Source organism: Sceloporus occidentalis, unplaced genomic scaffold (assembly GCF_023333645.1).
Source record: "Sceloporus occidentalis isolate IW3139 unplaced genomic scaffold, rSceOcc1.0.p SCAF_7, whole genome shotgun sequence".
NCBI lineage: Eukaryota > Metazoa > Chordata > Lepidosauria > Squamata > Phrynosomatidae > Sceloporus > Sceloporus occidentalis.
Genome location: NW_028316987.1, coordinates 91,864,998 through 91,892,248, shown reverse-complemented (window position 1 = coordinate 91,892,248; position 27,251 = coordinate 91,864,998). Strand labels below are relative to the sequence as shown.

Here is a 27,251-nt window from a genome sequence, read left to right as displayed (position 1 = left end):
AAGATCTTGCCCATTGGATTTAATGCAACTCAGAAAACTGGAGAAATCTTCCCAGAAAACAATGTTTAGTTTCCAAACTTTGGCCTTCCAGATGTTTTGGACTTCTGACCCCAGAATTCCTGACAGATGGCCAAGCTGGCTAGGGCTTCTTGGAGCTGAAGTGCAAAACACCTGGAGAACCAAGGTTTGGAAATCACTGCCCTGGAACCATCAGACAAATAGCACCTTATTTTTCACTGCAGATATCTGGAAAAGCATGCTCTTTCTCTCTCTCTTTTATGCTCACTAAGCAATGAAAAACTGCAGTGAAATAAAATTTGATTTTGATTTGCATGTTTGTAGACTTTGATATGAGCTAGGGAACTGGAACGTTATAAGTAGTCATTATGCAGCTTTCTGGGAGCTCGGTTTCATCCACCCACACCCCTTGCACACCTCTTTTCCTGCTATTAAACTGTCAACCTTTGCCGTCATAAAGATGACTGTGAGCCCTCCAGTGGCCAAAGCAGAAAAATCTTCATTTCTGTGGCCAAGGGCCCAGCCGGGAGGGAAGGCTACTGTTCCCCTTCCAAAGGGGAGAAACTGCCCCGCTCTTCCATGGATCAACCTATAACTGGAATGAATGGATGTGAGAACTTTCCTGGGTGCATTATGAGCAATGGTTTGTTTGCTTGTTTTTTCCATCTCAGAAAGAAGCTTTGTTGGATTTTTGCTTCATATTTTCTTGTAAAGAAAGGGAGATTAAAGAGCAGAATTTCCAGAAAAGGTCCATAAGCAGGATGGGTGCACTGCTCAGACTGTTTGGCTTGAAACACAAGTAATTCTGACAGCAGCTGCTTCAAGTCCTATAAAGCAGTCCATGGCTGTTAATCCTCTCTCTCACACACACATCTAGCTCCCTTGGGCCCTCCATCATGTTACAGATGGAAACAAGGACACTTGTAGCTGAGCAACCTCAGAGTAGTCAAGATCACTCAACTCAAACTTTTTTTCTCTCACTCCAACCCTAGTCTAACTCAAACCCCTTTCACAACTTTTCTTGCTGCACTCTTCTCAAACCCCAGGCTAACCTACCTTCACTCAAACTCAACCACTGTCATTTACCGACTGCTGCATGCAAATCTCATACATTCCACTGAACAACATTCACTTCAACCAACCGTTCTCTCCCCTTTCCCAACATATTCACACAATAATTCAAGCAGATTTTAGAGGATTAGACTAGATGACTGTTGGGATCCTGTCCAACTCAGGTTGCCATGTCAGGACTATTTGAGAGGCCTCAAGGTTTGAAGGAAAAATTGGAGCCTTTGGGATAACCTCTTGTGATGCCACAGGAGATGGGCCAATATGGTAATAGTATTGTTTTACTTGTTAAGCTCTTTTTAATGTCTACAGTGGACCCTTGGTATCCACTGGGGTTTGGTTCCAGGACCCCTTGTGGATACAAAAATCTATGGATGCTCAAGCACCATTAAATACATTGGCATAGTAAAATGGTGTACTTTATATAAAATGGCCAAAAACCATGGTTTGCTTTGGGGGATTTATGTATTTTCAAGCCATGGGTGCTTGACTCTGTGGATAAAAATATCTGTGGATATAGACAGCTGAGTGTATGTGCTTTTCATAGGGGCAATAGTTTGATTTGGTTTGAATGTTCACTGTTTGTTTAAGTTATCTTTTTAATGTGTAAGCCACTTTGCGTCCCAAGAAAGGCGGGACATAAATAAAGATGATCATGATCATAACTGGTGCTGTTAGAAAGGGAAGCCCTTGATGATGTTATTAAGAATGATACCATTTAACCACAGTTGCACAGAGTGTGCTGTTGAGATTTTAAAAAAAGAAAGAAGAAGCACAGTGCCTAAGTCAGGGGTAGGCAACCTGCGGCCCGTGGGCCGGATGCGGCCTGGCGAGGCCTTGGGACTGGCCCCAGCCCGGTCCTGCCACCGATTGCCGCCGGGGCCCTTGGCCTCTCGCACACAGGGGCAAGGGGGGCAATTGTCTATAGACGCCTCAGAAACATGCATTTATATTAAAAAAAATTTTTAAATCAGCAAATTTTTTTGCGTGTCCTCCACTTTTTAAAAAAAGTGTCCACCATTTGAAAATGTTGTCCTACATTTGTCCCGGTTTATTTGTTTATGTAAATTTTTAAAATTATTTAATTATTTATTTTTTGGCTTCGGCCCCCCAGTTGTCTGAGGGACAGCAACCCGGCCCCCGGCTCAAAAAGGTTGCCTACCCCTGGTCTAAGTAATGGAAAAGAAATCTGCACACACTTTTTAAGGTGGTTCTATTACCCTGAGATTCCTCCTTCTGTTCTGAAGACTGCCAAGGAGGATTCTGGCCCTGGGAATCCTATTCCTTACTCTGTGATTCCATCAGTTGTGTGGTATAGCTTCTGCCATTTTCTGATTCTGCAAGGATTTTGCTTTGTGGAGCATATGGACAGAGTACTGTGTAAAACCACCTGTTTTGAAATGGGTCCAGCAATCGATTAGTCTGGTGGCCTATGTTCCACTATGATTTTCAGGTTTCTAATTTGTTTCAAAGGGATTTGCATGCCAGGAGCCCTTTATTGGATTGTGCCTTAAGGCTTTCTGGGTACTGATGAAAAGATCTGCCAGAGCAAATGTCTTTCCCAAACTATGTTCCTGAGGATGCTGTTTCTTTTAATCCAGAAAGTTCCTATGTCGTTTAGCAAAGTCAGGGCAAAGCTATTATTAAAAGAGGCAGTTAATGGCAGGGAAATGGATCTGCCTGTTATTTGCTGGCATCGATTTTCCAATGCTTAATTATGTGGAATTCAGTAAGCTGCATCACTAAGTCCAGAACAATGTGCTGCTGGTGATGAAGCCGAAATAACTCCACATCAGTGCTTGGAAGAGTTCCTTTTTGGATGATGACTCCCAAAATCCCCCAACCAGGGGGTGCTGGTAATTGTAGTCCAAAAAGAAATTTTCCCATGATCTGTTCTCTACCATGGTCTTCATCTTTTTGATCTAGAAAATACAGGCAGATCTCGATTTACATCAGGGCTGAGTTCCTGGACTAACAATGTAAACTGAAACTGGTGTAAATGGGGAAGCCAGTTGCCTAAGGAATCATTGGAATTGAGGGGAACGTATTCCAACAGAGCTGAAGAAGCCACAAAATTAGCAATTTTACTCCACCCATCTCCAGTTTTAAAGAGGTTGCCATTTTCTAGAATGGAGAAATGTGCAGATGCTCTCCAGAGGGTTGATTTTACCTACCAAAGCAGACCATGGGATGCTCCTCAAGAGTCAGATCTTCCTCAAGGCACATAAGCAGGTTTCCTCCTGGTTTGTCTCATCATTTTTGCATCATGGTTTATGGTTCACTTGGGAATACTGTCCATGGTTTAGCCTTTTGATTGTTGTTGTTGTTGACTGCCCTTGAGTTGACCTTGACTCATGGTGAACCTGTAGATGAGATATCTCCAAGACCTCATGTCCTCAGGCCTGTGGCACCTTTGATTGGGTCTAGCCACCTGGTAAGTGGTTGTCCTCTCTTTCTACCTTCTACCTTTCCAAGCATTATTGTCTTTTCCAGTAATTCATGCTTTCTCATGATGTGGCCAAAGTACGACAGCTTCAATTTAGTTTAGAGAGTTTGGGCTTGATCTGTTCTAGAATCCATTTGTTTGTCTTCTTGATCATCCACAATATCCTCAGCCCTCTTCTCCAGCACCATATCAAATGAGTTTATTTTCTTCCTTTCCACTTTCTTCACTGTCCGGTGCTCATGTCATGGGCAATATGACAGTTTAGCTGATGCTCACTTTGGTGTTCAGATTTATATCTTGAGATTATATCTTTAGCAGCCCTTCCCAATCCTAGCTTTCCTTTGGTTTGTTGACTGCCATCACTATACTGATCGATATTTGATCCAAGGTATAGTATCTCCCACTATTTCAAATTTCTCATTATCTAGAATGATTTTTTGTAGATCATAGATAGCCATTATTTTTGTTTTCTTGCTTACCCTTTTGGTAAAACTTGTTAAAGTATGAAGGGTAGATGCAAAGTTTCAGCTACATCAGACCCATCTGAGGAAACAACAGCCATTAGTGGTTCTCCAGTATGTGTCCACCATGTGTCCTCAATCAGGACTTTGAATTCATATTGTCCATATCAAACTCTTGTTTTGCTAATGTACCTGGAGGCTGAGTCTTGAAGTGGAGCCAAGCATACATAGCAAATAGAGTGTGTACTGTCTCATTTTCTGCAATGCTTGAAATTTGGGGACCTGGATTAAAATTTCATTTAGGGGGCGAGGATTCTTATTGCGGGCCAATGCCCTCATCCACCACCACCACCAGCCCCCATAGCTACAGCCCTGACACCCTATTTGAACATTTTAAAGCATTTGATCAGCTTGAAGATGAAGCATGTTTGGAGAGGGTTCTGAGACCGGGGTAGGCCTTCTAAAGGCCACACTGGACCATCCAAGGTCCACTTGTAGTCATGGGCACATAATTCCAAATCCCGTTCTCAGCCCTACTAGAGTTGACCTGCTCAGACAATAGCTGAATGGTAAACTAACACTTATATTTGTGTGTTGTATGTGCTTTCACATCAACTTGTGGCAATCCCGTGATAGGGTTTTCTTAGACAAGAAATCCTCGGAGGTGGTTTTGCCCATTCCTTCCTCCGAAATATAGCCTACAGCACCTGGTATTCATTGGTGGTCTCCCATCCAAGTATTAACCAGGGCTGATCCTGCAGTAGACAAGCTCTACTGCCTTTAGGGTGTATAAATCCCACTAATTGAATGGATTTACTCTAGCATTTGGATTTAGTCTCTTGTGTTCTCAGCTGTCGCTGACTTACTCCGCTCTCTCACTTGGTGAGCTAAGCCTTTCCCTTTTTCCACTGGCAACTGCAGCACAAACAGTTTCTTATTAAGAAATGAAATATGACAACAGTATGGGTTGATTAAAAAATAAAACCTGTCAATATGCAGATTTGTGGTGATTAATCCTTAAGCTGCAAAACAAAACAAAAATGAAAAGGATATTTACTGCCAGCAAAACAAGAATTTCTAATAGGCCAAATAAAAAGTTATTTCCCAACAACTCCATGACTGTATTTTATCTAGGGCATGAATGCATTTTGCCATTCTCCAATCCTATAAAACCCGTGCAAGTGAATCTTATTACACAAGAAAAGGGTGTGGGGAATGATGAAGTAGTGCCAGGAAGCTATAAGGAAGTCCTGCCAAGATAATATATGGGCACAACATTGTCAATTTTTGTAGATTGCCCATTAAAAAGTGCTAAGAAGGAAAGTGCAAAAATCAGATTTATTAAACTTCACATTATTCCAATGTCATCCCCCCCCCCCCCCCCCATTAGCTGCTGTGTGATTTAAGCAATTGTGACGTTTTTAAAATGCAGTGCTTGGCCTTTCCACAAAATGTGAAATGAGATGCATCTTCACATGTAACCATTGAGGGTTTGGGAACAGGGCTTGTGGCCTTCCTTAACCAATGCTTTATAGTTTTTGGTCAACAGCTCCCAGAATCCCCATGCTGGTGTGGAGGATTCTGGAAAGCGTGGTCAAAAAGGAATCTTTCTAAGCTCTGGGCCCAACTTTGGACAGTTTGGTTCAGCGTTGGACCCTTCATCATAAAATGAGCTTTCTTCCTCTCCAACAACCCTGTGAGGTGGCTCAGGCTGGAAAGGAGTGAGTAGCCCTAAGGTTGTCTGTAAGTTTCATCAGTGAGGACTTGCATCTGGATGACCCACAGTTTTACATATCAAACCTGGGGCATGTGTGGCCAAACAACATCACAGTGTAGTTAAGATAGCAAATGTTAGTATTGAGGAAAAATACGCAAGCTAGGAGTGGCTGGAGCAGTTTGTTTTTGCCTGAGCCTCTTGTGAAGGGCAAGATTTTGCCATATCTTCTCCATCCTCCCCACCACCATCACCACTGATGGAGTGCAAGCTACTTTTGCACTCTGAAATTTTGCAAAAAAATTTAAAAGCTAAGAACATGGAAAGTGGGAAGAAGAGAGAGAAATGTGGATGGTATCTGCACTGCAGAAATAATCCAGTTTAGCACCACTTCTATTGCCATGGCTCAATGTTATGGAATTTTGGAAACTATAGTTTTATGAGACATCTATCCTCCTCTGTCAGAGAACTCTGATGCCACAATAAACTACTGTTCTCAGAATTCTATAGCACTGAGCCATAGCTGTTAAAGTGCTGTCAAACTGGATTATTTCTGTAGTGCAGAAGCAGCCCGGGACTTTTTAAAAACATCTGATAGTCTGATGATAGAGAATTAATTGGGACTGCCCCTTCCAAATAGTTGGAATACATAAGTTACACTGAATATTTGCCTTAAACTATTACTGAAGTAGAGCTTGGGAAAGTTAATCCTCTGGGTTATTATCCCCAAATCCTCTGGTCCCCACCCATGCTGAGTGAAGATTTTCTCAGGAGGCATCATCTCCAAAAGTGACTTTTCTAAGCTCCATGCATGGAAGAGTCAATGTCCAGTTACCTAAACAATGAATCATTTTGCTCCAAAAGTTTTGTTACCCAGCTAGAGGGAAAGAACTACCTGATGATACCTTTCAGTGTGGTCTGTCTCATATATTAACATGACCTAGAGGCAACACGGCTATCAACCCCGAATCAGGCAGCCAGTTTCTCCCCAAATGTTCTTATTATTCAGGCCATTAGATAATTGAGCTTGCACAGCATAGAGCGGTACACAAGCACGATGGGCGACATTATGGGATTCCTATGTGATAAAAGGTACAAGGCTTGCACTTCTACGCTTTGTAATTGGAAGGGCAGGACACTGTTGCTTAGGAACCCATGAATGTGATATCAACTCTTGGGGGGGGGGGGGAATGTCAGCCCCACTGCTAGTTTTACTGGCTTGCTTTTTCTCTGTCGCTGACAATGCTTAATGAGGCCTGTGGCTTGAACTGAAGAATACAAGGCACACAGAACTTCCCACTATAGAATATATAAATTGCATTTCCCCCCTACTTGGTTCCTTAAAGGGGTCCTTGGAGCCACAGCACCTTGCCCACAGAGGCAAACATTTGGGCTGACTTGCTGGGTGCAACCCACAATGCTTTCCACAGAGCCTGCTCCTCTGTTTTCTGTGTTGGCAGCAATGATAGAGTTGCCCAATGGGGCACAAACTATAGTTCACATCATCTCTCATACTTGGCTGTTGATCAGACTAGATCAGGGAGACCAGATGTATCGTAACTGCAAAGGAGGACAAGCCCCTGCACAAGGCAGGAGATTTCAAGCAACATGCAGGACATTGCAACATAAAAGTTAAAAACATGCATAGAAATATAAAATTGTGCTTCTTAGTCATGTTGGAAATGGAGGATATTTTGGAATTCCTCCAGGAGAGATCTAGTCTGACCCACAGCCATGTAGCACATGTTGAAAAGAAGTGGTTCCTAATGCGATGGAATAAACCATGCCAGATGAGGAGTGGCTTAGAGAACTTGGGTATGTTTAGCCTGGAGAAGAGAAGGTTAAGAAGTGACATGAAGCCATGTTCAAATATTTGAAGGGGTGTCATGTTGAGGATGGAGCTAGCTTGTTTTCTGCTGCGCTGGAGGCTAAGACACGGAGTGGTGTATTCAAGCTATATGAAAAAAGATTCCACCTAAACATTAGGAAGAACCTCCTGGCAGCGAGAGCTGTTTCATAGTGGAATATATTGCCTCGTAGGGTGATGGAGTCTCCTGCTTAGGAGAGTTTTCAGCAGAAGCTGGATGGCCATCTGTCAGGGAGTGTTTGGATTGTGTGTTCCTGCTGGATGGCCCAGCTCTATGATTTTAGGGTCCTATGTCTGTTTGTCACAGCACATGGTTTTTCTCAACTATGCATCTTTCATTTGCCTTGCTTTGTTTTGTGATGGGTCATTGGGAAGTAAATCCGGATTTAACTGGCAAGCCAAAGTGCCAAGGCAAGCAAACATATTTGACAACTCCCATTGTGGGAGTGAAAATGGGTTAATCGGAGGAGTACCCAGCCAGCTGGGGGTCAAACTTTACATTTAATTTGATCCCTGGTTGGATAAGCCTGATGGGAGTTGCAGTACACCCACATCTGGAAGTCCAGATGTTTACCCACCTCTTTTCATAGTCTTCCATACCATCATCCTATGCCTGCTGATGCTACTTCCAGTGGCTTCTCTCCCGGTTAGCTGATTCTCCCTCTGCTGGGCTTCGAGTTCCAGAATTCAGTCTATAAGTTAAAAATATGAGAGAGAAATAAGGTGAAAGAGACATTTTCAGAGAAGAATCAGCTGGGAAGGGCAAAGCTTTTCAGTCCTCTCTTCTGAATCTTTCTAGGCTTATGTTGCTTGTCCATCAGTTTGCACAGAAACGTGAAGTGGGTCCTTGTGTTTTTGAAAGTTGTGCCTGAAGACAGCCATGGTTTAACTCATCGTTTGGATTTCAGTGGGATTTGGGGTGTATACATAACTGTAGAAATAATGTAGTTTGACATCCCTTTAACTCTGATGGTTCCTCCTACAGACTCCTGGGATGTGTAGTTTGGCGAGGCACAGGCACGCTTTGGCAGAGAAGGTTTAAGACCTTGTAAAACTATAAATCCAAGGATTCCAAAGGAGAGTGCTACATCATTTAAAGTGGTGCCAAACTGCCTTATTTCTACAGTGAAGATGCATCCCATGCCGTGGTAAATATTTGCTGGAATAAGGCTAGTGCAGACAAAATCAAAGACCACCCTAAGAAGTCTGCAATTTCAATGAGAGATTATTTATTCTGGGCCGACCACGACTGGTTAACACCTTCCCCCCTTCATCCCATGCATTGGGCTAAAAAGATATTTTTTCCCCAGAGAAGCTGAATCATATCTTGTATTTAATGGGACTTCCTGTGCTCAGAAGCTCCCTGGAAAGCAGTGCATCCCCTGAACATGTGCAAAAACTCCTTTCTTTCCCTTTGCCATGGTGATCCTGCCCCCTGAGTCAGGACTCCTTGGTCCAGTGCTTTGAGAAAGTGAACAAGCCCCCTGCAAACCTGGACCAGGCGGAGCTGGCTCAGTCCTGGAAGAAGAAAGAAAATGAACAAACCCTGTCATCTCGTGACCCTTTTCAGAATCACACGCCAAACTGCTGTGGATTTTATTTTATTTTATTTTATTTGCATTCCATGTTTATTGCTTCAAAGATAATCAAGGCAATCACAGCAGATGACAAAACTGCATGCACACAAAGCTTACACTCACACACTCTCCCTCTACTCTCTCAATAGCAGAAGCCAGAGAATAGACAGCTCCCAAGTGTCAGCTGAGAAGAGAGGAAAGGAAAAGGCACCGACCAGGACGGATAGCCCCTTCTTTGGAAACCAGCTGTCATTTTATTGGCTCCTGAGCTGCTGTTTAAAGCAGGAGCACTTAGAGGGCTTCACTCTCTCAGCCCGCCCACCCTCCAAGACACTGAAGCAGAGAGAGAAAGCGAGAGAGAGGGATGTATTCATATCAGCTGGCAGAGGTTGCTACAGCTTAATTTGCAAAGAAAAGGCAGGGAGGAACAAAGAAAGGGACCTGGAAAAGTAGACACACTTGTCCAGCCTTTCCGTTCCAGTTCTGCATGCTCCAGGGCCAGACAGCCATGAATGAGACCATCATTCTCCAATACTTCATTGAAGAATTGGATGCTAACTGCAGCCTTTTGGATATGTTGCAGGATGGATTTGACGGTAGGGAGGAAAGAGGGTTGGGATTGCCTTTGGGGTCAACACTTGTTTTGCTGTGCCTTCTGAGTCACTCCTCTTCTTTTGTCTCTTTTTTTTTACATTTAAAAAATTGAAGGTCCTTACTGCAATGCCACCACAGATCAGATTGGGACCTGCTGGCCCAAGACAAGCGCCGGAGAATTGGTGGAGAGACCTTGTCCGGAGTTCATCAATGGAGTCAAATACAACACCACTCGTAAGTGCAAAGCAACTCTCCTTTCCTTTCCTTTCCTTTCCTTTCCTTTCCTTCCTTGGAGGTTTTATCCCCAATTCTGTTCTGAGTTCTTGACAGGGCAGCCTCAGTCAGAAGAAGTATGCAAACATCTTTCCCTCAGAGTGGTTTTTGTGTGGGAATGGACTCATTGTGCTCCCAAAGAGAGGCATAGAAATCCTTCCTTCAGTGACCGGTCATGCTCTGGGTTCATTGACTTAGGACGATTTTGTCTTTGGAGAGTTTGGCTTACTCCTCTGGGTTCGTTAACTTAGCTCTGTTTTGTCTCAAGGGAGAATGAAAGCTGGGACCTTTTGAAGCACTGAGTTGAAAAATGCATGCCGGTGAACAATGTGGAATCCGGACAGGCTTAGTTTCCGTCTTAGGCGGTTTCTGCAACAAGAGCAAAGAATCCTGTGGCATCTTAAAGGCTATCAAATATGCCATTGCATGGGCTTTCATGGAACACAGGCTACAAGCTGCAAAAGTGCATGCTATAATTAATTTCTTACTCTGAAATGCAACAGAGGTCTTTTTTTTTTTAACGGGAAACCTCGTGAGTATGTGTGTGTGTATATATATTAGCTAAATGTTAGCAAATGCAAGATAGATACTTCTGCTTGTGCAAATTTGTTGTTAACCACTCTCAAGTCAATCTCGACTCATGGCAACTCAGTGGATCAGACATCTGCAAGACTCCCTATCTTCCACTCCTTTTTTCAGTTCTTGCAGATTCATACCTGTGATCTCCTTAATGGAGTCCAAGTGTGGTCTTCCTATCTTTCCCCTTCCCTCCACCTTTTCTAGCGTTATTGTATTTTCAAATGAGGCATGTCTTCTCATGATGTGGCCAAAGTATTGATATAATCCTTGTGCAAGTATTGATACACAATCCTGGCCAGTAGTAGAAATAACACTTTTCAATCCCAAATTGGGACTGCTACTTAGTACAAAACATTCATTATTACCTTTAAAGCTCGACATGGTTTGGGTCCAGGTTACCTATGGAATCACCTCCTCCTATACAATATGATACTATACTATACTATACTATACTATACTATACTCAGGTCCTCTGGGGAACATTGATTTCAGTCAGCCAGAACTAGAATGGAAACTGTCACCCAGCGGACATTTCTATCAGCCGCCCGTACACTGTGGAATGACCTGCCAGGAGAGATTTGACAGCTAAACATGCTGTCTGAATTTAAAACAGCATTAAAGATATATTTCTTCCAGTAGTCTACCCAGTCCACTTTTATGAATTTTAAAATGGTATATTTTTAATGTCATGTTGGATGATTTTAATGTCTTCTATATTTGTGTGTTTTACCTTAATGTGTTTGAATTGTTTTGTGTGTTTTAATTTATGTTGTACCCTGCCTTGAGGCACATAAAAGACATAACCATCATCATTATTATTATCATTATTATGCGACTCAGTGGGGAATTGTTTGATAATTAATTAATTATGTCTTTATTTAACAATTTAGTATACTAACCCATGTGCGGCTTTATCTGTTCTGTGATGGAGTGTAGCTGTCCTTCATCAGATTTTGATGATTAGATTTTTAAAAATCCCCCATTTCTACATATATCTCAGAATTAAAACATTTCAGAATACACATAACTGAATATTCAGCTTTCTAGATGCTTGTCAGTCAGTCTTCAGCATTTGGGGAAAACTATTCTATATTAATTTTGGCTGTCAGAGATTAATTTGGCAATGCTTGAAAGCTCAGGAATGTGGCAATGAATGCTGACACCATTACCTAAATGCAGAAAATTCAGATGTGAGTGTCTGGAAAATAGGGGAACAACGCTCTAATTTTGGACATGTGTGACATTCGCCTAGTCTTCACTTCTGAAGGTCGGCATTCACTGCATTTTTGATATTCCCTTTTGCTTATGCTTCTTGATATAGTAGGGAAGTTGGGCAAGAACAGACAGATATGGAGAGCCATGGATGCCCCTGCTTAAGAGACAGGAACTTGGGCAATTCAGGAACTCAACCCAGAAAGTCATCAGATTTACTGAATGACCATAAACTAGTCACTCTGGCCTGCATCCTACTGGTAATCATCCCTAGAATAGACCGATTTCATCAATGACTGAATGAAACATTTCTGTAAAACCAGTTCATTCAATGGATCTATTCCAGTTGGATTAGCAATAGGATGGAAGTCTGTCTCTCAGGTTGACCAACTTCACAGGCAGGGAATAATAGACATAATTCTTCACTAAGACATAACAGACATAATTCTTCACTCAGTTTCTTTTAAAGGAACAAACAAGTAATTGTAACAATTTTCTTTCCACTCTGAAACAGTTTTTGAAGACCATGGTGTTTTTGGAGTCTGTTCACAATTTGAGATTTGCTGGGTGCAAAATCAACACCAAGTTGTTTTGCACAGGAAAAAGAGTTTTTTGCGCAAGTGACAGCAAATCCTCCTTAGATAATAGTATTTCTATGCAGTAATATTTTCTGCATAAAAAGTGCATTTTTTTGGCAAAATAACCATGTGCAAATTTAGCACCAAATAATCTGGAGTTGCGTCATTTGAAGGGTGTGTCACGTTTCTCATTGAGAGGCAAGTGGAAAGACCTTAACAGCATAACAATATGGCATCCATATTAGTGGCACAGTGAATCTCCTCTGTGTTTTACTCCAAAGTTTAAAGGAGTTATCCATGCTGCTAAATCTTCTCTCCAAAGTATGTTCAGCTTCTTGGGTTGTTTGTTTAAATGCCAAACTAAAGCCCAGAGCAGAGTCACACTGCATTGAACATCGGAGTCCACAGTGCCGCTGGCATAGACTAGTTCAGAATGTTCTGAAATGCCAGCCTACTTTGAGGGATGTTTCTGTGCCAAAAGAGTGTATTAATGTGCATACACACAAACTGACAAATCTGGTTAGGAGATCATCTGAAAAGTTGGATAATTCTTTTTTCTTGGTCCCAGGAGATCCACCAAAGTTGTGTAATTGTGCAACCTATCACCTTGTTGCAAAGTTGGGGTGGGACTCATGCTGCCTCCCAGATATTGTTGGACTGCAACTCCCTGCAGCCCTTTTCATTATCGCCAGTGGGGAGGGATGTTGGGAAATGCAGTCCAGCAACTTCCAGAGTATGATTCCCGTCTTTGTTTTGAATGCTCACTTTGGTAGCTGATAGAGCAAAAGGGCTAAGAGGGAGAGCAAAAAACCAAGAGGACACCCTGGGGTCATTCCATACTATCCAGTTAAAGCACTGTAATTCCACTTTTAAGTGTGTGGTTTCATCCGAGGGAACAGGGACATAGCCAGGATTTTGGGAAGGGGGGGGGGGTCTAGACTAAGTGCCACCATTATAGTGGAGCTTGGGCATGGCGGTGCACACCATTCATTGTATCTAATGGAAGGGGGGGGGTTCGGACCCCACGGACCAGCACCCCCCGGCTACATCCCTGGAGAGAATCCTAGTTGCACAATTTTTGTTATTGTGTGCCTTTTCTGACTTTTGGTGATGATAAGGCAAAATTATCAGAGAGTTTTCTTGGCAAGATTTTTTTAGAGGGGTTTTGTGCTTCCCTCTGAGGCTGAGAGAGTGTGGCTTGCCTAAGGTCACCCAGTGGGTTTCTATGGCCAAGCAGGGATTCAAACCCTTGTCTCCAGAGTCATAGTCCAGTGCTCAAACCATGACATCTCACTGGCTCAGATTAGGGAGGAGTATTAACAATTCTTAGCTAGAGAGCTCTAGTACCTCACCAGGATTACATAGGATGTAGGCATGGCCACTACAATGGAATCATATTGCTATAAACTGTTAGGTGTGAGTGGGTCCCTGTTCAAATCTAACTCCTGTTGGGAATTCACACTAGGTGGCTTGGACAAGCAGTGGCTCATCCTTGCCCTCAGCCTGACCACTTTGCAATGTGAGTGTACAGTTGGTTTTTATGCTGTTATACAGCTATGTTTGGATCAGATGAAAGCAAAACTATTGTGGCAAGTATGTAGAGCAGTGGTTCCCAACCTTCCTAATGTCACGACCCTTTAATACAGTTCTTCATGTTGTGGTGACCCAAACCCATGAAATTATTTTCATTGCTACTTCATAACTGTAATTAAATAGGTGTTTTCCAATGGCCTTAGGCGACCCCCATGAAAGGGTCATTCAACCCTCAAAGGGGTCCCGACCCACAGGTTGGGAACCACTGATGTAGAGAGATCTTGTAGCACCTTTAAGACTAACTGAAAGAAAGAAGTTGGCAGCATGAGCTTTCATAGACTTCAGTCTACTTCCTCAGATGCATTTGGTGGAGTGGAAAGGCAGGGACAGACTTATATGTGCCATTGGTGTGCAAGAATGTCCATTCAAATTCAAAATCCACAAGGTGCAGTATAGAAAAAGCATTCTATTTTGTAATCGATATTTCATTATCCCTTATGATCTAGGGTTTTTTTAATTATATTTTATTAAGTTTTTCATATTTACAACTTATGATCTAGGTTTCAAGAGTTACTGAAAAAGTTCATTAAAACTAAAGCTGTATCGGAGTGCCTGAAATCACTAATTCCCCTTTCCTATTCTTTCTCTTCTTCTAAATGTATTTATGTTGTTGTGTGCCTTCAAGTAATTTCTGACTTATGGCAACCCTATCATTTGTTCAGAGGGGATTTGCATTTGCCTTTTTCTGAGGCTGAGTGTGGCTTGCCCACTGAGGTCACTCACTGAGTTTCCATGGCCAAGCAGGAATTCAAACCCTGGTCTCCCAATGTAGTCTAACACTCAAACCATGTTGTCATGTTCTTGTTGCTGTTGTGTGCCTTCAAGCAATTTCTGACTTATGGTGCCCCGAAGATAGGGTTTTCTTGGCAAGATTTGTTCAGAGGTGGTATACCTTTGTCTTCCTCGGAGGCTGAGAGTGTGTGACCGGCCCAAGGTCACCTAATAGCTTTCTATGTCCATGCAGGGATTTAAACTCTGTTCTCCAGTCCAGTGCTCAAACCAGTACATCACGCTACATTACACTTTGTGGTCAGTTGCAATGATTTTGACAGAGCTAAGTGGTGACTTCCATGTCAGAGGGATAATAAATCCATTCTGAATCTTACTCCCAATTTGGAAGGAGATGTCCAAAGCACTGACTTAGACAGTTCCTTTAAATTTCAATTTAAAACCAAGAGTGGATTCTCCCCAGTGATTCTCCTTTGAGTTTCATTATTAGCTGGTGCTACTGCCCAGGTTTTCTAGAGCCATGGTGAACAATAGAACTATTAACCTGCTAATATTGGACCAGGTAGGCAGCTTGTGACACAACCCATGTTTTCATACATCTCCCAGTAGCCCTAACCCAGAGTTTGAAAACTATGTTCTTGAAAGGAGCCAGGATCTGAAATCAGAAGTTGGTATTGCCTTATTGCAATTTAACAGTTAAACTAATCCAGGTTTACCTAATTGAGATGTAGTCACAAATTATGGCTAGTTTTTAAACCAGGGGTGTGCAGCTGTGGCCCTCCAGATGTTGTTGGGCTGCAATTCCCAAGAGCCCTAGCCAGCATACTTAATTGTTAAGGATGACGGGATTTGCAGTCCAGTGACATCTGTAGTGCCAACATTACTCACCCTTGGTTTAAATCATGAAGCAGATGCTTCTGAATGCCTTATAGTTAATGCTGGAAAAGGAATGGAGAAGGAGGAATGGCGGAAGCCACAGTTGAGCTCAGTGCTTGTTCTTTCAATGTTGCATATTCTTGTGTGTGTGTTGTGTTTTCTGAAGCAGGCCACTTGGCATGTGTATGTGTATGGTAAGGGATGTGGTATCTTTCATAAAATGCCTTAGTTGTGATTAAACCTAAAGAAAGCAGAAAGGGAGAGGACAACAGAGAGGAAACATTATTGTAAGGGTGCTGAAAATGCAATAAAACTGAAATAATAAAACCAGAGCACAAAAATAAAATAAGCCAAATGGGAAGGCATTTTTATAACAAAACAAAACCTATGTGGTGCCTCATAAATGGATTACTTACACGTTTGAAAATGATCAAGCAGGAGAAGACTGCTTTGCTAAATCAGAGCAAGGGCCCAGGGAATCCAGCATCCACTTTCATTTTCTTCCTTGTGTATGTGTGTATATATATATATAAATTCAATTTTTATTCAATTTTGTAAATAGTCACAACTGTTTCTAGTTGGGACACTGGACCAAAGAAGGGTAGATTTTGGTTCCCATCATCCCTTACAATTGACTATGCTGGCCAGGGTTGATGGGAGTTGATGGCAGTCTAACATCATCTGGAAAGCCACACGTTTTCCATTCTTGCTCTAGAACAATGTTTTGGAGATACTTACAGGAAGATGACGAAGTAGGCAGCCCTTTTCTCCATCATGTCTTCAGCACTTGGTGTACAGTGGTACACTGCTTCTAAACACAGACATTCTATTAACATCATAACTATCACAAGATGGAGGGTGCAGTTGTATTCATGTCTTTCTGGTGGACATCCCATGAGCAATTGATCGGCCACTGTGTGAACTGAATGTTGGATCAGGCGGGACATTGGTGTGACCTAACAAGGCTTTTCTTACATTCCTTAAGTTTTCTTCCTCCTTAAATTGGATGAATTGCATTATAAAACCACTTAAACTAATAGAGATCACTACAGCTTGGGGCAGTGAGTTCCATAAGGTAACTGCATACTGCATGAAGAAGTTGTTCCCTTTGCTTTTTTCCCTTGAGATAGTAGCAAAGAATGAACTGAATTCACATTGCTTTCACGTACTGCTTTCAAACCAGGCGGCACCCATCTAAATGTAGTACTGTACCTTACGTTTATCTCTGTTAACATTCATTTTCTTATTTTTACCCCAGCTCTCCAGTCTGTTAAGATCATTTTGAATTCTGATCTTATCCTCTGAAGTATTTGCTCACTGTCCACAATACTGTGTCATCTGCAAATTTGATAAGCATACCTTTTATTTCATCACATAAGTCAGTATAAAGATGTTAAAGAGTACCTGTCCCTGGACAGAATCACCCCCTCATCACTTCTCTCCAAAGCAAAGAGCAACCGTTTGCAAAATGGACAAAAACTTTTGTACAGTCAGCCCTCCATATCCACAGTTCCTTTATCCATGGATTTAATCATCCATGGCCCGCAAATATTTTTTTTAACTTGAGCATCCATGGATTTCTTATCCCCAGGGGATCCTTGAACCAAACCAAGAGTCAGGTTGACCAGGGCATTTTCTACATTTCAAACCTTCTGTCCAGTAGGAATTTCAAAATGTCCTCCAGTTTGAGCATGATTGAGAAGCATGAATTTACATTTATATTAGTGTTTCTTGCTTTTATTTGGTAATGCCCTACATTTTTTCTTGAATGTCCTACTTTTTATGGTGCCTTGTCCTCCTTTGTGGTGATGACATCTGATCACTATTGGAAATGGTGGAAGAATATCCTTGAAATCCTTTGTTCTTCCCTGCAAAGATGAAATGAGCAAAGAGTTACATTCCTTAACAGTCTGCCAACAGTTATGTAAATCTTCTTGATTCTATGAGTGTACTCTGTTTGGGATGAGCAACTGAGTGGAGACCCAACCCCACAGTTAAAACACAACAGCTATCATGTTAAAGCACAGTGAAGCCCATTATCACATTAAAACCCAATGGACTTAAAAGTTCTTTAAGAGCACATCAAGTGTTACATTTTTAAAATACAAATATACAGCACCCACCCTATATTAAATGCATTAGGGACAGAGACCTCATGAGTAAGAGCATTACAGTAGCAAAGGCAGGTACCTGTTCCATGGCTCTTGCTGGTGCTTATTATCAGTTTGAGTCACGGCTGCCCTCCACCAACAACGGAGGAGCTCTTTCTTTAAAAAGAAAAGGAAACAATGATATGTCATCATAGCTGCCGAAGTGGCCTATAGTATGCTGCTTTCCATCACCAAGAAACAGGTCACCACCTTCTGTCATTGCGGAAGCATCTGAACGGTTTTCAAGGACAGCTCCCTGTTGAGTGCTTTGCAGTTCCCCAGCCTTGAGATTGCAAAATCATGAATGGCTGTTGCCAAGGTTTAGCTGGGAGCTGTAGGTGGGAGGCAGGGAGAGTTGCTCTCTCATTGTGGTTCTGCTTATTGGAAATGTGTTGGAGTTCTCTGTCTGCAAAAAAGCTTTTGCCCTTTGCTGAGTAGGATTGCATCTTGTGTGGTTGCTTGTAACAGTGGCTGTTCTGCTTAAGTCATGGAGATAAGGGATGGACGAAGCAGATGGTTTTGCTGTCTGAATCTTCAGGGTCTCCCCCCCCCCCAAAAAAAAAAATTTCTGGATAAGTCTTCCTCAAATTAGCCAAAATTGTCAACCTACGTTGCTCAATCTATTGAATAGATAAGGCTGTTTCCTGTATGGAGAGGATCATATTGTAGCTGACTGATATGGAGCAGCCAAAGGCTTGCATATCACCGGTGCAGCAAATCTTTGGATTTTATTATACAGGGAGCTGTCCACATTTGTTGGGATTAGGGGTGCAGGACTCCCTGTGAAAGTGAACAAAATGCAAATTTAAAAAATGTTTTTAAAAAACCCTGTGAGAACACTTCTCTAGAAATCTCTAGGTTATCCAGGGCAACTCTATGGCCAACATCCAGTAGAAGGTGGCCATAAAATGGCACCGGAGGACCTACAAATGCCTAGAGAAGTGTCTTCTTTAGGAATCATTAGGTTCTCCATTGTGAAGAACCTTCTGGTCAATTTCTGGCAGAGTCATGCTGGAGGACCTAGAACTTCCTAGAGAGAACTTATCAATCAGATCCATGAATAATCAAATCCACCAAGACTATAGACTTTGAAGGAGCTGTCCAAAGTTCTGCATCCTGTTATCAAAATAGTTTCAGGACCTTGGAGAACACTGTTACAGTCTAGACCAGTGATGGCGAACCTATGGCACAGGTGCCAGAGGCGGCACTCAGATACCTTTCTGTGGGCACACATGCTGTCACTCTAGCACAGAATTTGCCAGAGTTTATTACTAGAAAGCCAGAGGGGTGTGGCACTTTGCAACAAATAAGTGGGATCTGGGTTGCAGTTTGGGCACTCAGTCTGTAAAAGGTTCACCATCACTGGTCTAGACAGAAACCCAGGGCAGATTCACCAGGTGGCCACCATTGTGAGTTAAAAACCTGGATAAGCAAATAGGCAAGTTTCATGTTCGCCCACATTTGTAGATTTTTGTAAAAAAAAATCAAGTTCTTTCTGCTGATTTTTTTTTTTAAGAGTGGAAAGAAATTTCCAGATTTTTTCAAGATCTTATTTAAAAGACAAATCAAATATAATTATTACCCAATTGTAATGGTGACTCAAAGCCAAACCTATCATGAGGGCACAACCCTTCAAAAAGGATGTTGAGAAACTGGAGTGTGTCCAGAGGAGGGCAAACAAAATTGTGAAAGATCTGGAAACAACCATGCCTTAGAATCATAGAATCATAGAATCATAGAGTTGGAAGAGACCGCAAGGGCCATCCAGTCCAACCCCCTGCCATACAGGAAATCCAGATCAAAGCATCCCCGACAGATGGCCATCCAGCCTCTGCTTAAAGACCTCCAAGGAGGGAGACTCCACTACACTCCTAGGAAGTGTGTTCCACTGTCGAACAGCCCTTACTGTCAGGAAGTTCTTCCTAATGTTGAGGTGGACTCTCTTTTCCTGCAGCTTGCATCCATTGCTCCGGGTCCTAGTCTCTGGAGCAGCAGAAAACAAGCTTGCTCCCTCCTCAATATGACATCCCTTCAAATATTTAAATAGGGCTATCATATCACCTCTTAACCTTCTTTTCTCCAGGCTAAACATCCCCAGCTCCCTAAGGCGTTCCTCATAGGGCATGGTTTCCAGACCCTTCACCATTTTAGTCGCCCTCCTTTGGACACGCTCCAGTTTCTCAATGTCCTTTTTGAATTGTGGTGCCCAGAACTGGACACAATATTCCAGGTGGGGCCTGACCAGAGCAGAATACAGTGGCACTATTACTTCTCTTGATCTAGACACTATACTTTTATTGATGCAGCCTAAAATCACATTGGCCTTGTTAGTTGCCGCATCGCACTGTTGACTCATGTTCAACTTGTGGTCTACTTGGACTCCTAGATCCTTTTCACATGTTGTCTCCTTAAGCCAGGTGTCCCCCATCCTATATCTGTGCATTTCATTTTTTCGCCCTAAGTGCAGTACCTTACATTTCTCCCTGTTGAAGTTCATTCTGTTAGCTGTGGCCCAGCTTTCTAGTCTATTCAGGTCATTTTGAATTTTGATCCTGTCCTCTGGGATATTAGCTATTCCTCCTAATTTGGTGTCATCTGCAAATTTGATAAGTATTCCCCCAATTTTTTCCTCCAAGTCATTGATAAAGATGTTGAATAACACTGGGCCCAGGACAGACCCCTGTGGGACCCCACTGGTCACTTCTCTCCAGGATGAAAAGGTGCCATTGTTGAGCGCCCTTTGGGTTCGTCCGGTCAACCAATTACAAATCCATGTAACAGTTGCCTTGTCTAGCCCACATTTTACAAGCTTGTTTGCAAGAATGTCATGGGGAACTTTGTCAAAGGCCTTACTGAAATCAAGATATACTATATCCACAGCCTTGTGAGGAGAGACTTAGGGAGCTGGGTATATTTAGCCTGGAGAAGAGATGCTTAAGGGCGATATAATAGCCCTGTTTAAATATTTGAAGGGGTGTCACATTGAGGATGGAGCAAGCTTGTTTTCTGCTGCTCCAGAGAATAGAACACAAAGCAATGGATTCAAGCTAGAAGAAAAGAGATTGCACCCAAACATTAGGAAGAACTATCTGATGGCAAGAACTGTTCGACTGTGGAATATGCTTCCTCAGAGTGTAGTGGAGTCTCCTTCCTTGGAGGTCTTTAAACAGAGGCTGGATGGTCATCTGCCGGGGATGCTTTGATTGAGAGTTCCTGCATGGCAGAATGGGGTTGGACTAGATGGCCCTTGTGGCCTCTTCCGACTCTATGATTCTGTGATTCTATTTGTAAATTCCATTGATTCCCTGGGTTTAACTTTAATTGGGAGTAGCAATTGGATTGAAGCTTAAATCCAGATTAGGGATTGATACAGAAATATGTATTTCACCTTCTCTCTTGCACTGTTTGTTGCAAAAGGATTGTCAATGTGGGATTGAATGCCAAAGTGAGTTTGCAGTGTTCTCACCATAATCCAACACAAACAGTCCAAACCGTTTTAAACATCACATGTATAAATGCTTTTTGGAAAATGTGCAATCTTCTCTAATTCTACTTCTGTTTTGGCTGCTGGTTTTGAAATATATTTGACTGGGCAAGCCTGTGGAAAATAATAAATGGTGATTCTGCTGAGCAGCTAATGCATTCCCTGTTAAAACAAGGGATTTTATGAGTTTTAGTGACAGTACGTTTTGTATACTGCATACTGATGTGCTTCGTTTTATTTCTTGGGTGGATAGATTTTTAAACTGACTTTTCTTGTAGGCTTTTAATAAAAAGAGCATTCAATATTACCATTATGTAGAAGGCCAGGGATGGCGGTAATGAGACACAACTAGCTTATCATCTGAAGACTCCTTATCTCTGGTTTAAATTTTTTTACACAAAAACGAATACCAAGATATCCAGCTTTCCTTCACCTTACCAAACCGTACAACTAGATTTGGGAAAGAAATGATGGCTTCAGACAGTGCACAATAAGCTTATGGAACTCTCTGCCACATGATGTGGCAATGGCCATGGCATTACAAAGTTTTCAAAGGAGGTGAAAAAAAATTATAAAGGCCTTTTCAAAAAAGTGAGTTTCCTTCTGAAACCTATAAAGAGAATCCTCCATCAGCAGGTGAAGACTTTTTTAAAATTACAGTAAGCTTGGGAGGAATGGACTGTTTACAGTTATTGATTTTATTTGTTGCCTTTTATTCAGTAGATAGGTTTTAAATTGTCCTTAATCCAAAAGATGTGTTGTGTGCCTTCAAGTCATTTTCTAAGTCATTTATGGTGAGCCCAAGAACCACATCATGGGGTTCTCTCCACCAGATTTCTTCAGAAGGAGTTTGCCCTTGCTTTCCTCTGAGGCTGAGAGAGTGTGACTTAGCCAAGGCCATTCTATGGGTTTCCATGACTGTGTGGGGATTCAAACAATGCTCTCCCAAAGTACTAATCCAACACGCAAACCACTGCACCACACTGGCTCTTAATTCTAGGGCTGGTTTAATTCTATTTCAACTTGAACACTTTGGATGGTTTTACAATATCTGCTTTAATGTTTGTAAGTAGCAATGTGTTGCCAAACAGAGGAAAAGAAAGGATGTATATGTAGGGCATTGCAGTCCTAACCATGTAACACCCCATTTTTCTCTGAGATCTCCTATTCGCCTCCTCTGTTTGCAAGGTCAAGATTCTGTTTGCTTTTTGGTTTATTCTGCTTATTTTAGCATTTTACGTTGTGTACACAAGCTGCTCCAAGCCTGACAGATTGGAGCTGGCACCGAAGAGCCTCTTCGTAATTTAATAAACTCTATAAAGCAAACCATCTCGAGGGGAGGAAAACCAGTTATCAAAAAAGAGGGAAGCAGATGGGCCAAAAGACTTGGGAAACTGCTCCAGTCGTCCAATTATGGGAGGCTTTGGACTGAAGCATCCGATTCCAGTTCAAAGGCACCAAATGACTGTGGAATTTAGAAGACAGCTGTCTTGTTGTGGTTTTGCTCTTTCAAGCAAAGAGAAATGAAGAGAGAGCAAGAGAAAGAGAGAATGGATACAGACAGATAGCAAAGACAGGATTCTGTGTCACTGGGGTACTTTTCAGTTGGCCCTCCATATTCATGGATTCACCCATCTATGGATTGAATACACACATACCCCAAAACATTCTAAATAGCAAACCATGATTTTGCCATTTTATACAAGGGACCCCATTTTGTTTGGGTATTTCTTGAGTTTGTATATAATGGGACATGAGCGTTCACGTATTTGGGTATTCATGGGGTGTTCTGGAACCAGAGCCCACCAGATACCGAGGGCCTGCTGTACACAATTCTAGCACTAAGATCTCACTTTATTTATTTATTTATTTATATTTAAAGATCCCACTTTAGCAACCGTGTTTCCATCTTGCGGATTCTGGGATTTGCAGTTTACGGAGAGATACTTGGCAGAATTTTTCAGCAGAGAGCTCTAGTGCCTCACTAAGCTACAAACTCCAAGATTCCCTAGAATAGGACCATGGTTGTTAAAAGTGGAATTATGGTGCTGAAACTGTGTAGTGTGAAAGGCCCCCTGGTTCAAATCCAAATATCAAATGTATTTTGTTTAGTAAAGACGTGAGTAAATTGTGGCCCATGGACTAACTGTGGCCCCCAGACTGTATCTTTGCAACCTTTGAAGCCCCTTACCAGTCTTCCAAAACCTCCTGAAACCCCATTATTATTTTTGCCCAGAAACCATGCCTAAAGCCCCCCAAACATGCATAAACACCACATCTAAAATAGCTCCATTTGGGGCCATATCCTGACATCCAAATCCCATTATATATTGTTGTTTTTGTTGTGTGTCTTCAACTTGTTTCTGACTTATGGTGACCCTTTCATGGACTTTTCTTGGTAATATTTGTTCAGAGGTGGTTTGCATTGCCTTCCCTTGAGGCTGAGAGCATGTGTCTTGCCCAAGGTCACCCAATAGTTTTCACGACCAAGTGGAGATTCGAACCCTGGTCTCAAGAGCCATAGTGCAACACTCCAAAATGGACAGATTAGTCCATCCCTCCTCTGAGAAGATGTGAACTAAATTCCTCAAGTCTTTTTCAGAAATATGGGTGCTTTTGAGAGCCTCATCTCAAAATATTTCCTGTAACTTCAATTTCCAGCTTATCTTACCGTGTTCCTTCTGCCTTCTCTTGGAGAACTTAGCCATTAATATAACCAGCAGGTACCATTGACTGACATGTCCTCCAGCCAGCTTGTCACCTTGATGGGAGGCGAATAAATTTGCGACGGCTGGAATAACAAGAATAAAAGAAACTGGGGGGAAGAAGGAGGAGAAAAAATCTGTCCAGAATATAGAAATTGGAGTCGTCTTCATAAGGACTGCCAGCGGGTATGTTTCCTTGAATGCTCAGATGACCATATAAATGGAACGCAGCCTCCTCTCACCCTTTGATAAACTATCTTTAAGAGTTATTGTGATTATGATTGTGATTGTCCTCGGCGGTTCAAAGTTGTAATTCGGTGATGGAAAACCAGATACTTTTCTCCAGGAGGGAGAGGAGGAATTCTTTGCCCCTGAAGCAGTTTTCAGAGAAGCTGAAGACCAAGCAGGATCTTGTAATTAGGAGAGCTGTCTCTTTAACAAGTAGCCAGCCTGAAGGTTTTTCCAATGCTGTGGAACCACTTTTGAACTTCTGCATTGCTCCTGAGGGCCTTCTCATCATTGCTCTCCTACATGCTCTAATTTGCCAATGGGTTTGCTTGCATTTTAAGGCAATGCCCCTCCACACGCACGCTTTTCTTTTGCAGGTACTGTATGTAGGAACAGTGTCCGGGATCCCACATTTTGCTTGCTGTTTTTACCATTATTTATTATTATTACTATGACAGTTATGATGGAGGTCATTGGTGAGAGAGTTCTCCCTTCCTCGCATATTTGCTAAGCATGGCTGAATAAAGAACACCTGAATAACACCGTTGTTTTCCAAGGTTTATAATACATATAGAATTTTTTTTGTTGCCTCATCAGTAGCAATTGCTGAACACACCAATGTTTTAATTGAATTGCCCCTTGATAACAATACATTGAACAGCAGGCGATAGAGGCAACACATGCTGTTCTTCTGTAATAATGCGGTGCTCAGCTCTGCACAGTAAGCCCTCAGAGAATACTTCTGAACAAAATCCACTCCTCATATGAACTAGTTTCCAACCTACGATGCATCAAAAGCCAAACGCAGAGCATTGCTGTTTTTACCGTTGCAATTTTAAGGAGGCTTTCCTTGATAAGAAAAGAAACAAGACTTGAAATCCTATTGTTAGCCCCTCCGATAGAGTAGACCCACTGAATCACTGAGCTTTATGTATGTGTAGACATACTATTCAACAGCATTCTGCAGGTCTGCTGTAGTTGGGAGTAAAACAGGATTCAGCCCAAGAAACCAATCCATCCATGAAACAGAGTTCATGATGAGAAGGTCTCCATGAGCCAACTTCCAGGCTTGAAAAGTTACTTTTCTTGTATTACAGCTCCTAGAATCACTCAGCCAGCATGGCTATTGGTGGGTTTTTTCCTCAGGGCCGTGGACCAAAAGAGAACATCTTTTCCCATTTCAGTTGAATTGCAGTGCTTTTCAAGAGCATCTTGGCACTTAAAGGTAGCTGTTAGATTGTGTAAATTATGCTCAAATTGAAAAATTGCTGGCTTTTACTAGACAGAAAATGGTTGCGAACAGGGAAATAAACCTGTATATTTATTAACTACTTTTTGGTGAGGCCTGAACAATAGGAGTAACCTGTATCACCCCTGGAGGTTTCAGGAATAAGGAGTAGTCATTTCGATCGTCATAAATTTCTTTCCCACATGCAACAACAAATGATTTTTTTTCTGTTTCTCAAGCCCCCAAGAATGTCCTTGAAGATGATTCATTGTTTGAGGCTTATTCGGTGTAAAATATGGGGGGTTAACATAGAAAATTCATCTGTACTTTGGCCTTCTACTTTTCCTACTGCCTTCCCTTTTAATGGGCACTATTGTCTCATGAGGAGTATGAAGAGATGCTCCAAGAATTGTGTAACAACTTTCTTATGTCAGAAAAGAAGACAGCTAACAACTGAAGGATTCACAGAATGAAAATGTTATAGACAATATAGCTCTGTAATAACAACAATGTTGAACAAATCTGCTAAGATTAAGGGAGAGGGTCACTTAGAATTTAGTTGATAGAGAAGTAGGATACAAATCGAAAATTACATAAAAGGATTACATGATTTTATTAATTAATAGTCACATCTGCAAGATAGGAAGGATATGGCGTGTTAAAGTTTTTAGAAGAGGAGAGCATGAAATTGGAAGTTGGTAAGTGAAAAGGGTAAGAGTTGCTTTAGTCTTTGGCGAGAACATCTGCAAATGCTATTTGGTTTTTAAGGTGATCTGGGTTGTTGGGGTGAGAGGCAGAGACGATGTGCATATCTTGGATGGCATTAAATACAATACTGGGGACCTCTGGTGCCAAGTTGCATAAAATGTCCCATTTGACTGATGACACATGTTGGTGTTATAGGCATGAAGAGCAAGCTGTATGCGTAGCATTGGGACTCTCCTACTGAGCAGTCTATACCAGGCCACTATCTTAAATGTAATTTGAGAAATGATGGGATTTCTTCGCCAAGGGCCCCATTTTGGATTCTGCTGGGCGATCTTCCACAAGTGGATAATAAGGACTTAGGAATGGTAATGAGCTTACTCACACTTGCCAAAATGTCAATTGCTGCACATTGTTGGGGAGTGAGGAGTGAAATGATTCACCTCTACCCACCTGGAACTCTTTCCTTTTCCTGAGTCTAGAATGTAATGTGTTTGTAAATTGATTAGATTTGCACAAAAGAAAAAGACTGGCACGGTGCGCAAACTTTGACGATAGCTACATTTGTCCATGAACAGCAGAGCGAGAACCATGGGGCATAGGCAGGGACCAGGACCAAAGAATACAGCCTTCTCCAACATCACTCTTCACCTATTATAACCCCTATTATTCCCAGATTGCTCACACAGAGACTCACTGGAGTGGGTAAGGTTTGTAGTCTGACACAACATTCAGCAAAGCCTGAGCCAGATTTTCAACCTTTTATCTGCTTTCTGAAACATCGCCAACTATTACCAGGGATATTCTGATGGCTTCCCACTTTTGAAACAAAGCTAGTGAACCTGAAGTAAAGTTTGAGACTTTAAAAAGTAAAGGCAGCCCAGACAGAGGAAGGCTCTGCATTTCATAGCTTGGCTCTTTAAAATGCTCAGCATCATTGAGCCTTTAAAACTCCCTAATTATCTGCTCTCCTGATTGAGAAATGTTTTTTTTTCCTCTTTGCTTTTCCAGTTTTTCTAACGGATGACAGATTTTTAGAACATCTTACAATGTTCTAAAACTGGTCCTCCATTCAAGATGATTCTACTAACACCACTATTGCCTCCAGGGTTTTTCTGACTGATTTGTCTATGAGTAGCAGCATATTACTACTTAATAAGCAGTAG

General features: G+C 41.9%; 1 protein-coding gene across 5 annotated transcripts in view; it reads left to right on the top strand.

Annotated features, from left to right (window-relative positions):
- Positions 1–27,251, top strand: part of LOC149310101 (corticotropin-releasing hormone receptor 2-like) — a 172,690-nt gene that overhangs the window by 50,449 nt on the left and 94,990 nt on the right. For 3 of the 5 annotated variants that reach the window (XM_089533699.1, XM_089533698.1, XM_089533696.1), the window contains exons 1-2: positions 9,362–9,747; positions 9,860–9,979. In XM_089533699.1, the coding sequence (XP_089389825.1) occupies positions 9,639–9,747; positions 9,860–9,979 (229 nt within the window). In that variant the 5' untranslated portion in view covers positions 9,362–9,638. Of the gene's footprint in view, positions 1–9,361; positions 9,748–9,859; positions 9,980–27,251 lie in introns of those variants that run through there. The other 2 variants (XM_089533697.1, XM_089533700.1) reach the window with 1 other exon arrangement.